The 26,580-nt window shown below is 38.4% G+C and overlaps 1 protein-coding gene across 1 annotated transcript; it reads left to right on the plus strand.

Moving 5' to 3' along the window:
- Positions 1 to 7,192: 7,192 nt before the first annotated feature.
- On the plus strand, positions 7,193 to 25,746 carry rad23b.L (RAD23 homolog B, nucleotide excision repair protein L homeolog). Its single transcript, NM_001095962.1, is given in 10 exon segments — positions 7,193 to 7,488; positions 12,423 to 12,504; positions 16,420 to 16,499; positions 17,906 to 18,183; positions 18,927 to 18,982; positions 20,930 to 21,057; positions 21,939 to 22,104; positions 23,439 to 23,566; positions 24,089 to 24,250; positions 25,385 to 25,746. Coding segments are annotated over 10 exon segments (1,260 nt in total). The 5' UTR covers positions 7,193 to 7,422; the 3' UTR covers positions 25,499 to 25,746.
- Positions 25,747 to 26,580: the final 834 nt, after the last annotated feature.

Below are 26,580 nucleotides of genomic sequence, written 5' to 3' on the forward strand. Positions count from 1 at the left end.
AAATGCATGTCAACTCACTTCAGACATTTATTAGTGCAAATTCACCCAAATTGATTCAAACAATATAAATGGTTCATTTCTTACATAGCACTTGGCATTGTCCCATTAGTGTCTCCATACAAGCCACACACTCCTGAAGCGTTACGCACCATTGGGTGCTTCATCAGAGGAGGTGTGGCTGCCTCAGAAATTTCTCTATACACGTCCACTGGTTGTTGATATACATATACCAGGGTAACTTCTCTTACTTCTCCTGAAACAATTATTTTCAACTGGGAATGATCACAACTAAGCATGATACTCCTAGATAGCATTTAACCATATTACATTTAATATACAACTCCTAATGCAAGAACAGGGAGCCAGATTTATACAGGTCAGTTGGGATTCTCATTGGGGGATTATTTCACATTATAAAGATGCCGGGGGCCCTAGAGAGCTGGGGGAAGTTTTATAGTGCAATATTTCTTTAAGAATACAAACCTGCAGTTGCTGGACTACAGCACTCAGTGTATTACAGTATATTAGAGTACACTGGGATTTGTAGTCCAGCAACAACTCAACAAAGTGTGGTTAAGCAATGCAGTGCAGCATGGTTTAGTGTCCCTTTAAACACCACCATCACTACCTGACTGACTCCTGGACTATTTACAACCCACCCTAATTCATTGTATTATCTCTACATTTGATCTCTATCTATCTGTAACTTCCTAATGTTTTGCCCATGAATACCTTTCACTGATCTAACAGTATATATGCTGTGCCTTTCCAGCTTTCATTTGTATTATGCCTGACGAAGGGGCCTTGGTGCTCCGAAAGCGTGCAATATATTTTTATTGTTAGCCAATATAGGTATCACTTCTACAAAACGTTTTGTATTTGTTTGTTTTTTTATTTGTTATTTTTGCTACTGGCTAACATGGTACCACAGTTTTTGTTTTGTACCATCACTACACAAACTCTACCCAAACGTGTTCTAGGGTTTTTCTAGGTACCCACACAATGGCAAACTTGGCTCCCATTGCTCCAATGTTGTAGAGCAACATTGGAGTTGGATTCTGGCTGTTTTATTAGACATCTGTTCGCTCCAGCCTTTATACATTACATTTTTGGCTAACTAACTATTAGAAACATTTTTTATTTTGCACAGCCTATCTATTTACCCAGTTTTTATTTTTACACTAAACAATTCCTTTAAGCCTGATGCGTTTTGGGCTGCTTCAGTCCTTAATCATAGGCATAACAGCAAAATCAGTAGTACACAAATATATAGACATTGTTGATAGCGTCAATCATTGGCACCTGCAAAGACATAACTGCTAAAAAAGCCAATAGAGAAAAAAAAGCAAAATAAACCACCAAAATGAAAAAAAACCACTGGAGAACTGAAATTTTTTTACAAATGAATCTACTCTGCTATAACTACCCTAGCTGCAAAGATAGCTCACTTTGAAACCAGTTAAAAAAACATCACATTCTATAATGAATATTATATTATACTGTATGTAGTTGTATGAGTTGTTTATACTGTGCATGCTAAGCAAGGTACAAAGTACAGAGAGCATAAATGTATGGATGCCTGAAGATAGTTTTACTTTAAAAGCTTCTTTTCAGACACGGACACTGTTGTACTGAATGTAATGACACACACACATTTATTAAAAAACAAATAGCTACTGCTTGTGCAGGATTTAACAATGTGAATGTTAATTAGTGTCTGGATTGGCAAATCATGGGAAAGTTCCAGCACTCGATATTCTGGAAAAATACTGCATTTTGGGAATACTGTGCTGTTGTCATCTCACTCTGCAGGGCTAGTTGACACAACATTTGTGCAGCTAGAATGAGCGTCAGTCGTATAATCTGAACTGAAGGATGGTACACTCACATTCACGCATTCCATTACAATCCAATTTGGGTATTTGCACAACACTTGCAACATTCTGCAACTTCACTGGTTGAATGTGTCAGATTGCATACTTAGGACTTGCATTTTAAAGGTCAAATGAGGAATTTCTAGCTGTCCTTTGCTGTCATTTTTATTGAAATCATCAAATTTACGTATCTGTCCACAGCAGTCAGGTATTTGATCTCTTAAAGGAGAAAGAAACTCTTAATAAAAAAAAACAATATACCATGGTATGGTCGCTCTTTGTAGGGATGACCTTGGTTTTTTGCACCTCCACAGCATATTTTTGTCAAATATCTGATTGTATGGTGTGCCTTCCGTTTATCCACATTTCTTAATAAAAAAAAACCCTACCCTACATAGAACCCCCTCCCCCCAGCCTAGCTGCCCCCCCAGGCAAATGTCCCTAACTCTTCACTTACCCCTCCGTGCAGATTCTGTGAGTAAGATGTATGATCGTTCAAATTCCACTAACCGCACGATAATTTCGAAGGATTGGTCGGGCTTCCCTAAAATCGGTCGTTCGGCAAGAAGAATCGTCGCGTCTATGGGGAGCTTAATGGGTTCTAAATCAAGAGAATCTGATATGCTATTGATTTTGAGCAAGTTCAACTTGGAACCACTAAAGCTTCTTTATTCACGAACAAACAAAAAACACAAAGTGTACATGGTTTACTATTTTTTGCCAAAGCCGGAGTGATGGTATTTCCTGTTACCCTGTATTAGTCAGTGTCTGCGATCTGACATTAACTAAATACCCAAAACCCTTTAAAAAGAATACACTTTTTGTGGAAATGCAGAATCCCTCTATAGACTACAGGCAAATGTTCAAAACCCACTTGCCCTAAAGAAAAGTTCTTTGTTGTTCGTACCAAGTACTCCTTCTTTTTCCATCTCAGAAGTGGGGCTAGAAAATTAAAGTAAGTATGATGGGACAGTGAGTTTCATGGTGATATGTCCACACAGTGAAATAGAAGCATATACAGTAGGGTAGGTACATTTTACTTAGAAGTTAAATCTGAATAAACAGTATAATGTTTAATGAACAGTATGCAGAAATGACCAAACTACTGCTCTGCAAATTTCTTCAGGGAAAACCTGGGTTTGGAGTGCCTGGGAAGCTGCCAATGTATTAGTGGAGTGAGCCTTAAAGGAACAGTAACACCAAAAAATGAAAGTATTTTAAAGTAATGAAAATATATTGTACTCTTGTGCTGCACTGCTAAAACTGACATGTTTGCTTCAGAAACTCTACTATAGTTTATATAAACAAGCTTCTGTGTAGCCATTTATTTAAAACACTTTCATTTTTTTTCTGTTACTGTTCCATTAAAGCAACAGTAATATGGCTAGAAATGCCATATTTTATATATTGAATTTGCTTATGAACTGAAACAACTCACAAGTTCAGCATCTGTATAGTAGCAATGATTGAGGCCTCAAAACCTGTCACATTGGTTCCCATCTTGGATTTTGTTAGGAGTGCGACACTCACATGCTCAGTGTGTTTTGAGCAGCTGTTGAGAAGATGAGATTAGGGGTCATCACTAATTGTCATGTAACATTATCTTGGCCACCACTAAAATAGGATAGGATGTACATCATCAATATCTTACCATCCACAGGTCATGAATCCCCTAAATGAAATGGGAATTTCTCTCAATTGCAGTGCCTCCACCTAGTGGGATCTGGGGATTACACCTACGGGTGGCCCCACTAGGAAACAATAACATCACACACATGCAGCAAACAAATAGAACTTTATATAAGTGAAGGGAAAAAAGGCAAATTGAAACCACATTTTCAATATTAACCCTGCGCTGGGGTACCCATGTGGTTACAATTCCTGGCTGTCTTTACCAGGACATGGTGCCACACTTCCACTCTTGCTGGACAAACACAGTCTAATGAGCTTTATAACCCAGGTTAGGTTACTTGCCCTCTATACCTTCCCTTTGGATAGAGGCAGTAGCTTCCACATAGCAGGCACATTATCAACACCTGTCATCACACAGGGGACACACACTGGAGCCATTCCAATTAGTGATGTGCAGGCCGGCCCAAACCTACACGACCTGCAGAACACTCGCAGAGGGCTCACACAGAACTGGTACAGGCATCCACAACATCTCACACAAGTCTTCAGGCTGGTACCAACTCTCATCCAGAGTGTGAGCACATCCAAGACAACAAAGGCCCAGGCTAAGGGCGGCAGAATTTTAGGGGGGCGGCATGCTGCCCAACCATACCCACATTGGTTCGAAAGCACTGGGGATTCGCAGTAGATACAATCGTTTTTAAGATTTCCTGTGCACCAATCCCTAGTACTCCGGACTCGATGCTGAAAATTTGTGCATGTGCAAAACGGAAGGGGAGGGGCGTCTGCTATGTAAATCCGGCAGATCCATTATCCCCGTGCCCACCAAGAGCATCACCACCCATGTGGCTTCTCTTCATAGCCTGAGACCTTTCTGCTGCCAGAACAAATCACACTGTCCTGAAGTCAAAAAGGGAAGGTGACTGACCCTGAGCACATGACAGCTAGGGTTGCCACCTGGCCTGTAAAAATGTTGCTTGATGTCAATGTTATTTATAGGGAAAAACCATAAAACTATAGGAAGGCCGGTAATTTTCCAGAAAAGGTGGCAACCCTAATGGCAGCTCAGCTTTCTGAAGAAATGTTTCAACAATGACACATTCTGGCCAAATCAGAAATCTGCCAGGGCACTCTGCACAGGGACAAAGGACTCACTTCCCCTTCCCTTGTCCAATTTAGGTCCAGCACTTAGCTGGCAAGATAGGGGATTTACAACCATATGGGATTTTCAGACCATAGGGAGCTTAAACCTATGGATCTCTACAATTATATAGAAAATTAGGTGGGTCTGTCATATAAGCTGATGATCAATTTCTGCTGCTAATTGTATTGTTTCTGAGCTGCCATGTACCAATAATTATTAATAATCAGCCTTAGTCTTGTATTATGACATCTCTACTCTGTATATACAGTATAGTGTAAGTCAATCCCTAAACTCAGTAAGTGACAGCAGCACAGAGCATGTGCAGTGAATCAGCAGAAAAGAAGATGGGGCATCTTTGGAGTCACATCTCTTCCCTGCTAAAGGGTTGTTGTTGCCTTGGGCTGTTATAAAAGCACAAAACATATTGTACAATATTTCGACCCTACTCTAGTTTCCATTTAACATTACCAACAATTGATATAGCAAAGTGACTGATTCAGTAAGAAAATTGTATAGTCAGCTTCCTGCTTTCTATGCTCTAAGACAACTTCCAGTTCTGTGCTCCTTGTCACTAGATGATTGTGCAGCATTATTGCTTGTTGTACAAGACAGACAGCTTGGTTAAATGTAAGAAGCATTTGAATAGGGACTAGCAATTTCTTCTACCTGTCCATTGCAGAACATATCAGATTATCCTCCTGAAGATGTGTGTCAAACTTAGGTCCAAATAGCTGTTAGTTTACCTTGATATGGGCAAGGAGCTAAGATTATGTTTGGCTAGCATGCTCAATGAGCTGCCAACCCCCTGCTTGTTACCATAGAATGGAAATTCAGGCATGCTGTGCTACTTTCTGGGTTTATATACATCATTAATCCAATCGCCTCATTTGCCCAGCCATTCATATATAAAACAATGCAAATTAAACTGAAAGGAAGCAGCAACCAGGATTCTTCATCCCTCCTAGTAGCCTTATAACAAACCCTCTGACAAGCGATAACGTAAGAAACTGAAGAACTAGCACAACTTTAGTTTTGAAATAATTTGATTTAAAAGACATGAAAAGCCTACATTTTCCTACCATGTATATAAATTGGGCATATCTTCCCCATCCAAGCCACATCATTTGTACTGAATATACTCCCTCCATTTGCCAGCGCCATCACATTTTCCTAAAACTAATAGCAGCTTTCTCCCAGCGGCCATTTTCCCCCAGACAGTAACATTGACATCTGCAAACAGGGCAGGTAGGCTGAAAAGTTCATGCAGTGCAGAATGCAGGGTTACGCAGGCACAACATACTTTAATAAAAAAAAGTTCTGCTGGGGTTGAGCACTGTAATGGTTAAGCTGAGCTCAGGAGAGGGGTAAGGGCACGGCCAGACGTTTTTAAAAAAGAAAAGCCAGGCGTAAATATGACACTGAAACCACATGCGACCATCAACATGCGTTTTTCATGCGTTTTTCAGCATGTAGGATTATTTTCCCAACATGCACTTCTCATTGTTCTCACTGAGAATTTGGACTCCATATTTAAAATACGCTGCGTATTTACGCAAAGTGTGGTTTCAAACGTGCAGATCCCATAGAGTCTATTGATTTGGTAGTTTCTTGACGTATGGGCATTTCAGCTAAAAATCGCCAATACTGGCATCCTGAGGCGGATTTCAGCTTGCAAGCGCCCTGTGTGAATTTCCATTAGTTTCAGTGGTAGTGAAGTTTATGCGTATTAATGCCTGGCTGTTCTTTTTTAAACGAAACGTAAAAACGCTGCAAAAACGCCACGTCTGGCCTTGCCCTTAGGAGAAAAAAATAGGATCAGATCTCTTGACTGGCTATTAGACTGGAGGGTGTGCTTAGTAACCTAGCTGAGAAGAACTGAGCATGCTCATAAATCAACAGCCAAAGAGGGAGATGCCAAGTGGATTAGAGGAGAAGGATTTCTAAGTGAATTAAGGGGATGCTGCAGCCTTACTATTTAACAACCAGAGTGACAGTTATCTAAAGATTTCAAAAAGGCTGTTCACTGATTATATTTTTTTTGGAGGTGGTTTACATGTCCTTTTAAAAAAAACAAATAATTTGAGAAAAGGCTTTAAATGAAGAGTTCTTCATATTTGGCTATTTGTGCAAATGTGTTCATGAGAGCATACTATGGCTAGTTGCCTATTTCTGCTTTACATGTAACCCCCTACAGTGGAATGGAGCTGTCTCACTTTAGAATCTTTTTCTGCATCTCGTGGTGTTTTCTTGGCCTATTTACTGTCTATTCTCAATCTAAGAGGGCAGCTGTTTGCGACATTGCGGTAATATGTACTGCTGATTCATGGTGTGCACACGGTGTGTGAGTGACTCGACAGACAATTTGCTTAGTAAGCGTTGCGGCCGGAAGTGTTGCCAGAACAGTGACATCAGCACTAGAACTGACAGCTCAAGGCTGTCATTGAACGTGTCCAGCCCCACCTCCGCCGCCGTGCCGTAGTCCCGCCCCCTGGCGCAGGCGCGTAATCTCTCTAGTCTCGCGCGTCTCCAGTCAGCGGAGTCACGATGGCGGCGGACAGGCCGTACTAGTGAGACAGCGAAATAAGCGCTGGACACTGTACTTCATATCCGTAGATAAAGCGACCGGCGGACGATAAAAGAGTACCGCGGAGTGGTCTTTATCCTCATCACGGAAAAAGGGTCATCAAGGAGGATCTATTAGAGAGGGGAGTGTATCACACTGTAGGAGGTTGAACAGCAGGCCGGAGCTGGGGACATCACACAGCAGTCGCCATGCAGATCACTCTGAAGACCCTTCAGCAGCAGACCTTTAAGATAGACATCGACGCGGAGGAGACGGTAAAGTGTACTACATGGCCTTCCACTTTATGCGGCCTTGATCCGCACACGCTATGTGAATGTCACCAAACACGAGAGTCGCTCGTATAAAATGGTGGTGGGGTTTTGAGCAGTCTGTCAAAATGTGTGCAGAAATCTGTCTGTTTAGGGGGTGTCTAGCACGAAGTAGTAGTTGGGACGTGGGTAGGGGGCGCGCTAAAGTAAAGTACACGTGACCCTTTATATGGAAGGGGCGCCGGGAGTCACGTGGTGCCTTCTGTGTGTTGTTTATAGGCCTTAGATGTGTTTGCAGGATCAATCTCAGGGATGGAATCTCCTGCCTTCTCACTGTTCCTTTCTAGCTGCCTTTGCTTAGCGAGTTAACAGGGATTTTAAGGCGGCTTATTCATAGAGGTGCTAAATCGTGTGCACGAAGGATATTCATATTTATAACCGGTCAATGGAAGAACATGTGCACACACTACTACAGACTGTCTCTAGTGTTTGTTCATAACATTTAAAAGGGGGGAAGCTTTTAAATTATGTCCCAACTACTAATGAGCTAGTAAAAAAAACACACCCATAGATAATGTATTCTAAAAAAAAAAAAAAACAACTTGTGCAACCTGCACAAAAAAAAAACATTAATTCAATACACTTTGCACAGATTTGCCCATCTCTAGTCTTGACACATTGCAGGAAAAAAGTTAGAGTATAGAGACCTCAAAGGAGCAAGACATTAAAGGGTGGAGGGGAGTTCACCTTTAAATTAACTTTTAGTATGCCTGAATAGCCAGTTCTAAGCAACTTTTCAATTGGTCTTCATTATTTATTGTTTGCCTGCTTCTGACTTTCCAGCTTTCAAATGGGGTTCACTGACCCCATCTAAAATAACACGTTTTATGAGGCTACAAATGTATTGTTATTGCTACTTTTTCTATTCAGGACCTCTTTTATTCATATACCCATCTATAAATCAAATTGATGTATGGCTGCTAGAGTCTAACCCTAACTTCAAGATTGTGGAAACTGGAGAACTGCTGAATAAAAAGCTAAATAGCTGAAAAACAGCAAATAATTAAAAATGAAAACCAATTGCAAATTGTCTCGGAATATCACTCTCTGCATCATAATAAGTTATCTCAAAAGGTGAACAGTCCCTTCAAGTAGTTCTTAGTTGTTTTATTTTCCTTTATTGCAGTCATTATTACAGTAATATTTTCTCCAAATGCCGTAAAACTGAAATGGTTTTAAAAGATCAAATCTATGTAGCAGGCTCCCTTAAACCTACTACAGATCTTTTTTGTAGACTCCCTAGAACCTTCAGGAAGCAGCATTTTGCACACACATTGGTTGAGACTGTATTATCTAACATCCCCCACATGGTCTGTTGCCACCTGTTTCTTTGAAATTTAAGTGACAAAGTTAAAGGGATACAATCCGTGTATAATGACCCCCTTTTGTTATAATTTTACGGCAATCTTCTTTTAACACAAGCTTTAAGATTGTCATTTGCAGTGCTTTTCAATATATATACCATCTCCAGGGCTCCCATTGACATCGATACTGTACTGTACAAGTTTAATGTCATCTATTGGAGCAAACTGTTGGGCTGGCACCCCTAGTGGGACCCAGCCTGAAAACTGGGTATTACTTTTTGTGCCCATAAATACTCCTAAGTCCAGTTAAATGGCATTTGTGTGAGATTTGTGACTTCATTGAAATCCATTAAGTATGAAAATGACTGCATCAGATGTTCAGATTTCACATATATAGTTTATAAGTACAAGTCATCTTTTTACATAGCCTCAAATAATCTTCCTTCTCTTGTGGTTGGACTGTTAAAGGAACAGTTACGTGCAAATATGTGTTGCCCTGGTAAAACTGGTGTGTGTTTGCTTCAGAAAGACTACTATAGTTTCTATAAATAAGCTGCTGTGTAGCCATAGGGGCAGCCATTCAAGCACAGGACACATAGTAAATAACTGATAAACTCAGTAGATTCCCATTGTATACTACAGAAATTATCTGTTGGGTGCCTTTTCTCCCTTTTCAACATTGAATTGCTGCCCTCATTTCTACACATTAGCTTGTACACCAGTGTAGGGGAACAGTACGTTTTAGTTTAATTGCTTTAAACCACTGTTATTTTTTGAAGTTCCTGTTCCTTTAAGGCTAATGTCACATGGGATGTTTTCTATGTTAAAAATCTATTTACCGTATATACTAGAGTATAAGCCGAGGTACCTAATTTTACCTCCAAAAACTGGGAAAGCTTATTGACTCGAGTATAAGCCGAGGGTGAGAAATGCAGCAGCTTCTGGTAAGTTTCAATCAAAAAATTGAGGGTTTCTGCTCCCATTGGAGGTGCCGGCGTCTCGTTTTTGGATGCCGGAGACCATTCTTGGACTCCGGCGAATATTCTTGGAGACTATTCTTGGACGCCGGCGGCTATTCTTAGACGCCGGCGACCGTTTTTGCGCTTGACCCGAGTATAAGCCTAGGTAGAGTTTTTCAGCATATTTTGGGGGCTGAAAAACTCGGCTTATGGCTTATACTCGAGTATATACGGTATGTACTTTACAAGGACAACGGCTTTATTTTTACTGTTTATCCACAGAAATAACAAAAATCAATGGTTTTTGTTAATCATACATTTTCTTTTACAATGCATGTTGAACAAAGGGGAATGAATACTGCTTATTTAAACATATTGTATCATTACCCTGCAATGCAGCTGCATGTTTTCTTCAGAAGCACTACTACAGTATATATAAATAAATTGCTGTTTAGTAGTCTTTCAAATTAAAAAGGGCAAAAAGGCATGTTTACCTGGCAAAGGTGTACACTGCCATTTAAATGTTTGGGAAATCTGTATTTCATGGAACACTAAGTGCCACCAAAAAATGTTGAGCCTGTATGATTCAAGGTACCCTATCATCAGACAAATGTAATTATCTCTGCCTGAAAAGAAGCTGTAATGTAATAAAATAGATACATTTGGGGAAACCTAGTGCTTCCATTTTGAGCATACTGGATTTGTATTGAAAAGTGCCCAAAATGTTCCCGCAATGTTCCGGGCTTCATAGAGTTCTTTATTAAGTCTGGGAGGTTTTCACTTTCTTAATAAGAAAATATTCAAATCATCACCCGAGTGATTGAGATAAGGAAACATGACGAACAAACCCACACCAGTTTTAATGTTTCTAATAAAGGAATATTTCTCAGCACTGACTGGCTATCCATATAGAAATCCTTGGTAATAAGGTGAATGTATAACATTTTATTATGCTACTGAATCTTTGCTGCTAAAGGGTTTTTTCACCTTTCAGTTTTAGTGACCCACCCCCTTTAAGACTTTGTACATTGATTCATTGCAAAGTTGTACTGTTATTTCATGTAGAGAAGCTTTGCGATGTAAGAAATACACGCTGCTCTATTTATTCTTTCTCTATTGGCTACTTATAAATTGCTGTTTCATTATTTTCTATGGGAGCAATCACACAGAGCCTTTTAATCTGATGTGCATGTAATATGATCGCAATTTTTATTTTTCACACAACTTTATGAAAGTGGACTGGCAGACAGAACTAAGGGGCCTATTTATCATACTGTGTAAAACCATTAACACTAGAAAAATGGTGTTAAATACCAGTGTAAAATAACACAAAATGGTAAATGTCAAGGTGAATGTTTATTCTATGACCCTGATGGAATTTTTTAACACTGTTTTAGGGAAAATCTTTAGTAGCCCCCTGAGCACCTGTTTCTCCAGCACCCTGTGCCAGTTTAACTTAGTAACTGGGTGGGTTCTTTGGCTTTGACTAGTGTTCTGCAGTAACGGCCAGCTAGCTGCTCTCACAATCTCTTCTGACAGCTGCCACTTGCAGCTGTTTGTGGACACATATTGGTTTTGTCCAGAAACAATAATTACATTTTTTTTACTTATGGAAGCAATTGGTGGTCCAGTGCAGCGTTCCATTAGACTCTATATGAAAGTAATCCAAGCCTTAATATAGTGCTTGTCGTTTTCTCCAAAGTTGTACATACTGCAGCTGCACTGCCTTGAGGCAATCACCTCCTGTCCCATTAACAATAAAATTGGCATTTTTTTTTTCTTTTCCATATGAATTCTAAGACTATTTTCACCTTCGGTATTCTCACACTGACAGCTAATCAATAGAGTGAGATGTAAAATGCCCAAATTATATGGTACATAACAAGATGTACATTATTTGTAGCGTTGTTCTATTGGAATTATCTACAGTTCCAATTGACTAACTACATATAAACATGCTGCCTTATCATATTTATCATTTTTTGCTGAAAGATAGAACATCATATGTAGGGGTCACAGTGTGACACACAAATACAGCTTCATTTCAAAGCGTTAGATCTATTATTTACCATAGTAATTAAAGTTGTAAAAAAAGTACAAGTTCAACCTTTTTGTCTAAAGAACCCCAGTGAAAGCTGCCTGTGTTAGTGTGTGTATATAGGCAATAATGTACCCCCTTATATAATGTTAAAATATATATAAATATTTTTATTTATATATGATATTCTTAGTCACAGAGGAGTTGACTTTCTATCTAGAAAGTGACTTCTAATATCCTCATATCTTACAACAGGGGGTACATTATTTGTTATAATACACAAGCACCATTTATTATCATTTGATTTAAAGGATATATATATATATATATATATATATATATATATAACACGAGCCATGAATAACCTATAAATTATGTCCTTATATCTGACAATAGAGGTATTTATTCACTACATATATCAAAATGTGATGTTTCAAAATACCTGCTTGTAAAAACAATTTTTAGCACTACACTGGAATTTTAAAATTCTTCTCTTTTTTTTGTTGTAAGTTGTATACTTTTTTTTCATTTGTGTTATTTTGTAATTAATATTAAAACTTATTCTCGTTCCTTCATCAGGTCAAAGCACTGAAAGAAAAGATTGAACTAGAAAAAGGGAAGGATGCATTTCCTGTCGCTGGTCAAAAGTTAATTTATGCAGGTAAATATATAGATTAATATATCTGAACGCCATGAATTGAGTTCTGCCTGACTAAATTGTGTTGGTTAATTGTTGATGTGAACATAAATCTGAAACATTGTTCAACTTCTAATATGTTTTGTTGGCCTTTTTCCCTGGTAACTTCTTCTAAACAGTTATTGGGTGTATATATAAAAACAAACCGCATAGTTTAGAAGTAGCTGTCTGGATCAGTGAGGCGAGGCTCTCACTTTGTTTTGACGCCCAACAATTTTTATGCTTGTGGCAATTTTGACGCACAACATTTTTTTTTGTCACTGCGAATTTTTCATCAACAAATTTTTGCCACAGTTTCTAGAAAACATTTGTGGGCGGCAAAACGCAAAAATTTGCCGCAATTCCAGGCCTGGCGAATAAATTGGCCCATCACTATTGGCAAACTGAAGTGTGTTGTGGCTTATGACTGACACTGTCAGTAAGTCAAATGTTTGACAGACCATGGAAAACAGCAGTTGTTAAACATCCTTCTCCACCTCACATCAAAGAGACACAAAGCAATCCTTAGAAATAGTCATGCATTTTTTAAAAATTCTCTAGTTGTGCTTCAGGCACAGCATTTCCTTTAGATTAATATGGGAAGCTGGAATTGACATAGTAGGGCATTTTGACTGCCGATTCTTTCCATTTGATGGCATTGGTGGTCAAACGGCAAGTTTTACATCCCACCTTCCCCACCTCTAGTGCCACCCATATCTGTAGTCCCTGCACTGGCTACCTGTCATACACACAATCCACTTCAGCATTATTGTACTCGCTTACAAAGCACTCCAACAATGCTGAACCACTGTCCATTTCCTCTCTACTTATGAAGTACACCCTCAAACTTAACATTTGCTTTGTACATGACCACTTTCTCTACTTCTCACTCATTACTACTTCTTACTCCAACTTCCAGGACTTTTTAAGTGCTCAGGAACATTTACCCCTGCCCCATTAGATACTCTGAGCCTCCAAACATTCAAATAATATTTTAAACTCACCTTTTCATTTAAGCCTATAACCTAAGCCCTCAGAAACTCCACTATCTTCCTAACCCCCTTACTTACACACACTATCTGCTGGTTTTAATATTTCACTATTCACTTAGTCGTAACCAACAGCATCACCAAAAAATGAATGTTTTAATGAAATGACGTATAATGTACTGTTGCCTGAATTGGGAAAACGCGCGTCTTTGCTTGATCATAGTTTATATAAACAAGCTGCTGTGTAGCTGTGAAGGCAGCCATTCAAGCATAGGATACACAGTAGATACCAGATAAGTTGTGAAGAATCCCATTGTATACTACAGAGCTTATGTTATTTGCTGTGTATCCTGTGCCTTTTCTCCTTTTTCAGCTTTGAATGGCTGTCCCATAGCTACACAGCAACTTTTTATATAAAGTATAGTAGAGAATCCCAAGCAATCAAACCAATTGTACCAGATAAGCACAACAGTACATTGTATTTTCATTACTTTAAAAAACTTAAATTTTTTGGTGTTACTGTTACATTAAAACATCTAGTTACACTTACCGTATGTTTTGCTTTCTCTCCCTCTTGATTGTAAACTTTTGTTTCCTAACAATATTCAACTATAACTGTATATTTATTCTAGTGAAATATCTGTATAATGTTATATATTGTATTTGTATCCATTTACTGTATTAAAAGCTGTGGGAGAGGATGGCACTATATAAATAACATTGTTTGAGGGGTTCTTACAGTAACGTAAGAACAGCGTTTCAATGCTGTGACCTTCTGTGTAAGGTTTATGGCTATTAGGATGATTTTCTTTTGAAAGTGTGATTTTTGGCCAGCACTATTTATAGTTTGATTTGATTGCTGCTACTTGCCCCAAAATATCTTGTTAGTTCTATAGGTTGTCCAGAAACCACTACTCTCCCATGAAATGCTGCATGAGCCATGGTCTTTACATAGTACAATGTTTGGCAGAAGTGGAGACGGGTGCTTAAAGGAATGGTACAATCATAGCGGTAGGGGGAAATTTGTTCTACCAGCATGGTGTACCGTTTTCTGAGCCTGCATGCACAATACAGAAATCTAAAGAGAAAAAGTCTCTTTTTTTTTTTTTTGGTTAATTACTTCTAATAAGGCATTCAAATGCTAATTATGTCCTCTGAGAGAGGGTATATCTAGAGTTGCATGCACATCTGGCTGATACAATTGTCCATTGCATTTCTCTCATCTTTGATAATACCTGTTCTAAGTTTATTAGCTGTCTGTGTTTTCCAGACATTTCCAGTATGGCAGTGCTAATGTAATACAGTTATCACTTTTGTGCTGTAAACAAATTTGCAGCAGTTTTTTTTTTTATGGCCCATATCCTGTACATGGAAACCTAAAGGTCAGTGTGGAAATCATTTCAGCCCACAATATGGGAAAAGCACTGTAGGAAGACATTCTATCCATTCTACACGTGTATGAGTAGTTAACCATACACATACCGTATATACTCGAGTATAAGCCGAGTTTTTCAGCACCCAAAATGTGCTGAAAAAGTCTGCCTCGGCTTATACTCGAGTCAGTACCAGACCAGACCCTGCAGACAAGCGAGCGATAAAGCCAATGCGCACCAGAGATATCAGCGGGCAGGTTCGGGTTCACTATTGGGGGTCCGTGGCAGGTACTAAAATAGTGAATAGCGTCAGACAGGACAATGTCTATGCAGTTTCCCTGCAGAACAACACACAGTACCTGGGATTGTGTTACGGCTGCTCCTGCAGGCAGCGCTCACAGACCAGCGCCTCTTCTCCTCGCCACTGTCCGCAAACATGTCTGCCACAACTGCGACGTTCTCCGCCAGATCCTCCCGGACTACGTATTCCTCTTGCACAAGTTACTCCCCGTCCGCACTCGCTCAGCCTCTGCGGCTCTCACGAGACTTTCAGTGGGCAAGATGGCAGTGGCCAGTAGAGAGTGCGGTACGGGTAACATTGCAGTTTAGTAATAGAAGCTAGCCAGGGGTGATGATTAACCCCTTCCCTGCTAAGGTTGAGTGTGACTGCTCTGAAACAGGGTACGATGGAGACAGCAGTTCTTCTGAAGAAGGTATTTTGCCATACATTTATCACATACATTCTAAATAGTTTTATTATCACCATCCTGTTGTTATATGGTACCCGAGAGCACTGGAACTGCCAGGCTGCTTTGAACCTCAAGTGATATTAGGTGATGCTTGACAGAGAGCTTTGCCACTTGGGCGATCCTGGCCCATTTGCTTGCTGCTGCCCCCCCCCCTCATCTTTTTGGCTCTGGAGGAGGTTGTGGGTTCCACGATGCTAGCCCAGAGAGGCACAATTGTGCTCTCTGAGCTAGAAGAGCCACATTTAGGGAAACTTAGCTGCTGCATTTTTCACCCTAGGCTTATACTCGAGTCAATACGGTTTCCCAGTTTTTGTAGGTAAAATTAGGTACCTCGGCTTATACTCGGGTCGGCTTATACTCGAGTATATACGGTAAAGATGTGCTTGCTGAGAGATCTTCCTAGATGAATGAATCTTTGTCCAGTTTGATAAAATGGGCTGATTGGCTTGTTTGACCACTGGACCAGGGATTGTATCATCATAGGCTGAATTTGATCATATCCCTGACTATCTGGGCATGTATGACCTGTTGGGGGCATTCAGGTAGGAACACGATACTGGTCTTGCAGGCCATTGGATGACATACGTATTTCCAAGGCATTTTTGGCATATGGTTATGTGTTTGTGCTGGCATATAGATGTGACCTAGTTTATCTGTTTTGCCAGTCATTGCCTATAATGGGATTTGCAAGGTTCAGAGTGTTTTCAGAGCAATGAACACTTTATGTTCTAAAGACAGATCTCTTTAAAGATAATTTTGGTAATAATATTTTTCACCTTTTTCCCATAGGTAAAATTCTAAATGATGACATAGCCCTTAAAGAGTATAAAATTGACGAGAAGAACTTTGTGGTGGTTATGGTGACAAAAGTAAGTTATCATATGAACATGGTAGCTCTATAAGAATGTCGGAAAAGATGCATTTGAAAATATAAATCGTATTGTAGGGAGGATCAGCGCTCATGAGCAGGAGAATTAGACAAATAAAGGAAAAAAAGAAGAAATAATTCCAATATAGTATAGTATCTCTTAATATAGATATAGTACACCTCAGGTGAAATTAGAAACATTAAAATAAAGATAAAAATTGGTGCAGAGTGTCTTTCCCAATTCTATTATTGCTCTCTGTGCCAATCCTTGAATTAATCGAATTCATACAGTGTGGTCACTCTTATGGTGGGGTACTTACGAGCGTTTAAAAGGCGTTGAAAGGAGTTATTAATAATAACCTCTCCAGATAGCTTCTGATTCCACATTTCTAAAAGAATGCGCTGACAGTGTAAAACCGTCATTTTTTAAATTCTCAATAAAGTTAAAAAGTACACTCACAACATTACTATTAAAATCGCATATAATAGTAACATTGTGAGTGTACTGAAAAGAAGAGGCCCTACATAGGCAGCTAAGAAATAAAGTAACCCTAACAATAAAATTATAGTCTCACAGAGCATTAGGTTTTTTGTTTTGTTTTTGCCTGCTGGAGTGTGATGATATTACAGTGAAAAATAAGATTTTAACATGTATAGTTCAGATTTACAATTTTTGCTGGAAGGCATACTTGCCGTTTCGGTGATAATCAATGATAAAGCAGATTAAAACAATAAATAAAAAAATACCCATTATATAAAAAATTTTAATGGTAATGCTATCTGTTCTTTGAATGTCTCCTTTACAGTTTTTAACCTGAGAAGTGTTTAGAATATAGAAAAACATTAAAAACATTAGACCTATTACAGTATTTATGAACTTGCTTCAAAGTACGCGTGTTTATTTTATTTATTTTTAAAATGAGGAATATTAACTGTATTTGGTTACTTTTTGTTTAAAGGACCAGTTATGTAAAAAATGTAAAGTATATTTTTTAAAATTTCTATCTCTTTAACCAACACTTGCACCTCTGGGGTCCTGGATTAGATTCCAGCAGGGCACCATCTGCAAGAAGTTTGTACGTTCTCCCTCTGCTTGCATAGGTTTTTTAAAAGGTACCCAGATTTCCTCCCACACTCCAAAAACACAGGCAGGTTGGCTCCTTATTAAATTGACCCTAGTGTTTGTCAGTGATGGGAACTTATATGAATAGTGTATAATCTCTAAAGCACTGTGGAATATGTCAGCACTATACAAATAAAGGATAATATAACTGTATCAGTATTTCTGAAGCAAATAAAAATGTTAACCATTTAACTGTTACTGGTCCTGAAAATATGTCACCTTTGACTGTAAAATATAAGAAATGAAGAAAAAAAAATCAATGGTTGTCTTTTATTGCTCTTTAGCCAAAAGGTGCATCATGTTCTTCGGCTCCATCTCCAGCAACATCCCAACCAGCCAGTGCTGCAGCTCCAGCTCCGGCCTCACCCCCCCTTACATATACACCAATTGCCCGACAAAACGCCCCTATACCCTTGCCTGTTCCTTTCTCTCTACCCACTGTTCCTACTCCTGCTGCACCTATTTCTGAGCCATCCACAACCACTGCACCTGAAGAAGAGAAACCTGAAGAGAAAACAGTCAGTCCACCAGAGACAGTGAGTCCCTCATCAACTGAGTGCAGGTATGCATGTCGTTTTCTGCTTACTCTGTATTTGCGTATGAATATTAAGCTTTAGTATAATTAGCTAAACTACACTAAAGCTTTAGGGCAGGCACAGGCAGCGGATTTCGGCACCCAAACGCGGCAGCAAGTTTCAATTGTCATGAGTACAGTGTACATAGTACAATGAAATTCTTACTTGAATGCCTTCTTCACAGACTAGACAATTACGGTAACACTACGTCCAACATTACACTATAAAATAAAGTTCTGTTACTCTACTGTATTTAGAAGAAGGTAGACCTTTTTCTAACTCTACTGTATATAGCTAGAGTAACAGAACTTTACAAAATGTTTGTGAAGATTCTCATTCATCCAGGTCATGGTATATCTGTAGAAATAAGTCAAATAAACTGGACTTGCTGTGTTTTTTTCCTAGAAGACGTTTCACTGGGTCATCCAATTGGCTTTCTCAATTCAGAATAACTTGTAAACCTAATCTTTTTTCGGAAATATATCCTCTGGAATGTTGCTCCAATCCACATAATATGTTTATCATAATCCGCAAGGATGGCATGTTTTGGCACCTTTCTGGAAGGTTTAATAACACCATAGAGCTCCAGTCATGCTAATACAACCAACACTGGGTCAAATACGGCCATCCCTACGTCAATATCCATTAGTCTAGAGAACAGAAACCTATATCTATTTAATATGTTGTGGGGGTGAAAAATTCTGATAGTTTTATCTTTTATATTTTCCAGTTTACCAACGGATTCTTCTCGGCCATCTATTTTCGAAGATGCCACAAGCGCACTTGGTAATTAATTCTTTATTTCTTTTAAAGGAGTGTTATAATTGTGGCGATTTTTATATACATTTACAGTTTTCCATTAGATTGTAGATGTAGTAGATTTGGGTGCATTTTTCCCAAAACAAGGTTTGGAAATGGCTGTTTGTTGTTTTTTTAATTATCTTATCATATTTACAATATTGCATTCATTTATAAAATTATTACTGCGACATGATTCTAAATGGAGACTTCCAGAATTGCTTAGAGTGGGGCAGCTGGAGGTTTGGGTGACAGTAAAAGAAAAATAAGCATACCCTGATCATTGGATCCTAGGTATGACAGATGTCCAAGCAACTCGTTTTGTGTTAAATAGGTACCCTCTACACCGTTTTTTTCCCATTAAAGGAAAGCTTTACCCCCAAAATGAATACTTAAGAAACAGTTTACATCATATTAACTGCCATATTTGAGAATCTTACCAAACTGGTATATATATTTAAGTAAATATTGTCCTTTTACATCTCTTGCCTTGAACCACTGTTTGGGGGTATAGTTTTCCTTTAAGTGAAGACAGCAGTGCTTATGGTGCTTAATGAATTCTATCCCTTATTTAAATTTAATGTGCTATTAAAATTGGTTGCTTAAGAGTCTCTAAAACAGCACCAATACAGAGATGTGCACAGATAAGCCAGTTCAACCCAGTTGTATTAATTGCTAAATGTGATCAGTATTTAGACATCAAGTGGCCCTTTTTGTTCTCTTTTGTGGCACCTTCTTGATTTTCAGTTGAATACTCTCCTAACTTTTATATATTTTATACTATTAACCTATTTGTAGTTACTAATTATAAACATTGAAATTAAATGCTTTGAGAGAGATTTTAGTTTGCACAATGTTTTGTACAGGGGACTGCACTGGACACCCCATATCGGTCACTGTAGGGCTGCTCTGTCATGTGCCATAAGCAGTGGGGGTACATATAACACAGGTGGGGTTATAATGAACAAAGGGAGAGGAGAAAACATAAGTAAAACTTGAATGGAGCTGCAAGAGATATATCAACCCTCATGACCCGGCCTGTTATGCAGCACTTTGCAAAGATTATTCATCATTCACATCTTGTCCTACCTTACAATCTAAATCTCTGCCATGGGTTGTGAAGGAAATAGGCCGCTGAGATGGGTCAAGAATCGGACACAAAAGGAGAGGGCAATACAGGTATTGGATCCGTTATCCAGAAAGCTCAGAATACGTGTCTCCCATAGACTCCAAATTTTATCCAAATAATCCAAATTTTTAAAAATGATTTCCTTTTTCTCTGTAATAATAAAACAGTACCTTGTACTTGATACAAACTAAGATATACTTAATCCTTATTGGAAGCAAAACCAGCCCATTGGGTTTATTTAATGTTTACATAATTTTCTAGTAGACTTAAGGTATGAAGATCAAATTATGGAAAGATCCGTTATCCGGAAACAATTAGGTCCTCGATACCTGGTCCCAATCCTGTACAAGAAAATGTGAGAATGGCTATGCAAAACATCCTAGAGAATTGGAAGTGGAGTAATGATTAGAGATGGGCGAATTTGACCCGTTTCGTTTTGCCAAAAATTCACCACTGGCGAAATGTCGCAGATGGGCGTCAAAAATGTTTGGATGCGTGCCGAATTTTTTTTTCGCCATACAAGTCTATGGGCGTCATTTACGCGGCGAAACAAGGCGAAAAAATTCGCCCATCCCTAGTAATGAGGCAACGACTTCAGATAGAGTGGGGAAATCTAACAATTTGTTGAATGAATCCCAAAGAAGGCAGATGCCTGTTAAATACAAGTTAGTCCCAAAACTCTTTTAGAGAAAATATGGTTTGTAGGTACATGTTTATAAATATTATGTTCAATGTTACAAGTATTTTGCATATTTACCAGTGGTAAAACATATAACCCATTGTTAAACTACATCTTTTTTATTCAGTTACAGGTCAATCATATGAAAATATGGTAACTGAAATTATGTCAATGGGCTATGAACGAGAACAAGTAATTGCTGCCCTTAGAGCAAGTTTTAACAATCCAGACAGAGCAGTTGAATACCTTCTGATGGCAAGTATCCCCATTTATTTAAGATTTAACAATTGTTTTAGATGTTCCTGCTGCAAGCCCTCATCTTTTAGGCAGGCACATTAAAGGAGAAGGAAAGGTTAAAACTAAGTAAGGCTTATCAGAAAGGGCCACCTAAATATACCAGTAAACCCTTAAATTATTGTTGCTCCCCTGTCAAAAGAAACACTGCATTTCTTTCCTTCTATTGTGTACACATGGGCTTCTGTATCAGACTTCCTGCCCCGGGCGTGAGCATGCTCTGTTTGCTCCTCTTCCACCCCCCCTTCTCTGCTGTAATCTGAGCCCAGAGCTATAAGTGTGCAGGGAGAGACTCAGGCAGGAAGTGATGTCACACTAAAATAATATGGCGGCTCCTATCCTAAACAAACAGAGAGCTTCTAGAGCTTTTTACTCCGGTATGGTAAAACATTCTACAGAATAAATATAGCATTCTAGCTTGCACTATTGCAGCTAATCTATTGGCAATAGAATGCCTTAACCTTTTGCTATTTCTGCATAATCTTCCTTCTAGATCTTCTTTATGTACTTTCATCATTTTATGAAGATACATTTACTAGACCAAAACCATATGGTGTCATTGTATCACTGATCTGAATTTCCATTTTTGCTATCTCACACGATTTAAAGATTTTGTGGGAAGGAGTGATCAGTCTTAATGAACTTTGAGGATACATATTCGCAGTAACTGCTTGATAAACTTTGCGTATCAGCCAACCATTATATCCTTTTCTATTATATAAAGTGTGTTCTCTAAACTTTTTTTGTGTGTAAAAAGTTCTTAAATTAAATACAATTGTAATTATTGGTAATCGATATATAAAATGTTATTAGTTAGAAAAAATTTATTTTTACTTCAACAGGGAATTCCTAGTGATCGTGAAGATCAGGCAGTTGCAGAACCTCCCGAAGCTCTCAGTAGTACTCCTACTCTTACTCCGCCTCTTACTCAGCCTCTTACTCAGCCTCTTCCAGCTGCGGCAGGTGCAGCTGCAACGACTACTACACCATCTACACCTTCAACGGGAGGTGAGATCTCGAATTGATTAATCAGCATGTGCTTACATGAATTGAGGGCTATTTATGCTACCTGTATCAAGAAAATATGCTTTTTTTAAAACTAGTATTAATAATAATCCACATGTCTACATCTAAACTTTAGCTATTGGTTTCTTGGGCCTAATTTTAAACTATAGCTGATTTTTAAAAATTGGGTGGGTAATGGCAGATGAGGCAGAATGCTTGGGCTGCCTGCTGTGGACTGAAATGGAAACTGCCAACTTGGTGAAACTGTCACCAACTACACCGACAAAACATCTGATGGGCCACGGGCCTTCATCAACTCTGCTTGGACAATGCTTTGGTAATTGTCAGAACAGACATGAAAATGGCATGGACAACTTATCATTATATTTCTTGCTCCCAGCTTTTGCCTTTTTTTTTTTGCTTAGACTTTATAGACTAAAGCTGCCATAGATGTTGAGATTTTTAAAAGATCCGATCATCATCGTGAGACTAAGATTGTCTCGGAACGATCGTACGAATTGTCCATCAACTTAAAAGACCAATTTGCCAGGAAAACAAAGGGTAGCTTCCTGCTTGGCCCTGCAAACATAGATAGATTGCACTATGACCGACAAAGATTTTTTAACCTGGCCGATCAATTTCCTCACAGATGTCGGCCGAAAAATCGTAAGATGTTCGATCGTTCGAATCCCACTAACTGCATGATAAATTCGAAGGATTGGTCGTACTTCGCTAAAATCGGTCGCTCGGCAAGAGAAATCTTTGTGTCTCTGGGGACCTTTAGAGTAACAGTAACCACAAAAAAATAAAAAAAATAGTGTTTTTAATGAAAATGTAAGGTACTGTTTAAATAAACAAGCTGCTGAGTAGCCATGGGGGCAGCCATTCAGAGCTTAAAAAGAAAAGGCACCGTATACACAGCAGATAAGAAAAGAGCTCTGTGGCAAACAATGAGATTCTTCAGAGCTTATCTGTTATCTACTGTGTATCCTGTGCTTTAATGGCTGCCCCCATTGATACTCAGCAGCTTGTTTATATAAACTATAGTAGAGTTTCTGATGCAAACACACCTGTTTTATCAGTGCAGGAACAGTACCTTAAATATTCATTCAGGGCAGGGCAACAGTATATTATATTTTAATTATTTTAAAACACCTTCATGTGTTGGTGTTACTGTTCCTTTAAGTCAGTTGTTTGAATGTAGCTCTTTTGGTTCTTCCTGTGTCTTGAGAAACAAAAGGATAACAATTTGGATTTCATCTTGTCCCTGTCTTTTGTGTTAAGGTGATATGACAACTGGTTTGTGTACATTATTTATTCATTTATTTTATTTCTAGGAAATCCCCTTGATTTCTTGCAGAATCAGCCTCAATTTCAGCAGATGAGGCAGATCATTCAGCAGAATCCTTCCCTGCTACCAGCACTTCTCCAACAAATCGGTCGGGAGAATCCTTCACTACTGCAGGTAGTTTCATGCAACAGGACCAGAAAGTTTATTATATGGGTTCTGTCATTTGCTAAAAGGCTGCTCAGTTGACTGATGCTAATAAATTGGGCATCATTTTTAAAATGTTTCGAAATGGCAGGAAATGAATATCTCTTGATATGTATTTCAGGTTTTCATGGTGCTTGAAAAAAACCAGTATTTTTAGTCTTGCTTTTTTTTCTGAGGCACATCATAAAACTATTAATTCAAGGCTCTACTGTACAAAGGCTTTGGCAAGACAACGGATAATGAAAGGCTGCAATAAAAATATTCACTTAAAAGGCAGGTTTTTATATGTAAAGGATAAAAATAGCTATAATAATTTTTTGTTACTGTGTTTTAACATTAGACTGACATACTTCTTTTAGATAATTCACAATAATTATGTGAATTCCTTTACACAGTCTCTCTACCTTGCAAAAAGACAACTGTAGACACCTAAAATAATATGAACAAGTGGAGATTTAAAAAAAAAAAAACAACTTTTTTATTTCTTTATAGCAAATTAGCCAGCATCAAGAGCAATTTATTCAGATGTTAAATGATCCAGTCCCAGAAGGTGGCAGGGAAGGTGGAGGTGGGAGAGGCGTTGCAGCAGAGGCTGGAAGCGGTCATATGAACTACATCCAAGTCACACCTCAGGAAAAAGAAGCTATAGAAAGGGTAAGCCAAGGACCAACTGCCTAGAACTTTTGTTTATCTTTAACATTTTCTTTGCTTTCTCAGACACCATACCATTCTCTTCCATTTTTGTCTAATCCCTCTTTTTTTTTTTTTTTTTTGTCCTGTTTCTGGCTAATTGCTTATCCCATCTCACTCTTCTATATCCCTTTAAAGGAGAACTAAAGCTTAACTAAAGAAGTAGCTGGAAATGTTGAACATTATGTTTTGAGCTTCTGGACCAGCCCAAGGCAACTACAGCCCTTTAGCAGTAAAGATTTGTGCCACCAGAGATGCCCCAATAGCTCTCCGTCTTCTGCTGATTCACTGCACATGCTCTGTGCTGATGTCACTTACTGAGTTTAGGGACCCACTCACAATATACAGTACACACAGAATATAAATGTCACAGTATAAGGCTGATAAGTAATTAATACAGATAATTACTACATGTCAGCACAGAAACCAGAGTAACTAGCATCAGAATTTAATAATCAGACCTGTAGTATCAGTTTATATTATAGACCAACCTCATTTTCTGCTTGTTAATTTGCGCTGACCCCTAAGCTTAGCTTCTCAACAGCTGATCAGAGCCCACTGAGGATGTGAGTGTCACAGACACTTTCCAAGATGGTGACCCCCTGTGACAAGTTTGAAATCCAGGATCATTTCTGCTTTTGACAAACTGAAACATTAAGCTGGTGCAATAAGTGCAGTATATAAAATATGGCATTTTTTAACTATATTCATTTTTAGTGTTTAGTTCTCCTTTTAAATAGTTTCTCTAGGCTACTGTTTCTTGTCTCTTTACTATTCTTCTATCTTCTCCAGTTTTGCAGCTATAAAGCAATAATAGCATTTCTATTTTGCATCGTTTTTTTTTGTCTTTATTGGCCAATTTGGTGTAGCCTGATTGGCATTTGATGTGCTCCTCTGAATGTCCGTTTGGTGGCTTATGTTTCAGTCACGTGTTTGCTATTTTCTCAGAACAGTGTAAATTAGTACATAAAAATTAAGCTCAGATTTTTAACTGCCACAAAACTGCTCTGTATGTAAAATCTGTTCTTGGCAATCTTCTCCATTGTCCTTGCTGTGGATTATTTGTACTCATGCAGTTGCTTCTTTTTTGTAATTTAGCTAAAGGCACTAGGATTCCCTGAAGGACTTGTGATACAGGCTTATTTTGCATGCGAGAAGAATGAGAATTTGGCTGCCAACTTCCTCCTACAGCAAAACTTTGACGATGATTGAAAAGAAGAGACTGTATATTTTTTTGTATCTCACTTCACACCAGTGCATTACACTAACTTTGCTCACTGGATTTACTCGGATGATTTGGGTTCATATCCACAATATTCGGTGTATGGTAGTAACGGGCGGGTGGGAGGGTTTGGGAAAAATTAGGTAATGAAAATGCATCCAGCTGCTTTAATTAAGCAGTAACCGCAATCCGCTTGTATCATAATACAAAAGAATTAAAACTATACAACCAACATAAAGCTTCAGCAGACGTTTATTTTCTTCTAAACATACGTTCTCTCTTCTAGATGTTGAAGTTTTCCTGCTAGTATACTTCAATCCAGAAATTTAGTGTAATGCCCTGCTTCCTTATTTCATTTAAACAACAAAAAAAAGTGTCGAGAAATAATCCGTGGTTTCTTTTATGTGCGCAATTTTGTCACTGAAACCTTGGATTATTGCTATGGGGCTTTAAAGAAGTTTGCAAGTTGTAAATGCCAAAATAAACATAGATGATCCTCTGCTGCTTCAAGATAAATCTATGTATGAAATTAGCGCACAGAATTTTTTTTTTTTTTAACATGGTAATCAACTCCGAAATGTTTCCTTCCAATTAAACAATCTTCACTGCTAGTTACAAAGCTGATCATTGAGTGAAAAGGGCCGGTATGCACCGAGGAGGTTATTTTTGTTTTATGTGGTTTTATTTTTCTTACAGATTAAGGATTGGCTCCAAATTAGCTTTCTAATCGCTAATATCTTCAATGTTTAAATTGCAGTTTTTAAAACAACTGTTGCATGTTCTGGTTTCCCACATGGTGTGTTAAGTGACATTTACTCCGTGATCTTTTTTTTTAAAATGAGAATGTGCAGCCTTCCCTACCCGTCTTGCACATTTAAAACTGTATTCAGCCCTAAATCACATCATTACTTTGTGAAACAGTCCCACCACCCACAAAAACAAGAAGATTACTGAAATACACTCATTTGTAAGCAGGGATTTTTTTTTTATTTTTGCACTCTGTAAAAATCTGTCCTCGTACCTAGCAAATGAATTTCTTCACTTGAGTGACAGTTCTTGTGCTTTGATGAAG

The sequence above is a fragment of the Xenopus laevis genome, chromosome 1L (genome assembly GCF_017654675.1).
Source record: "Xenopus laevis strain J_2021 chromosome 1L, Xenopus_laevis_v10.1, whole genome shotgun sequence".
Taxonomy (NCBI): Eukaryota; Metazoa; Chordata; class Amphibia; order Anura; family Pipidae; genus Xenopus; species Xenopus laevis.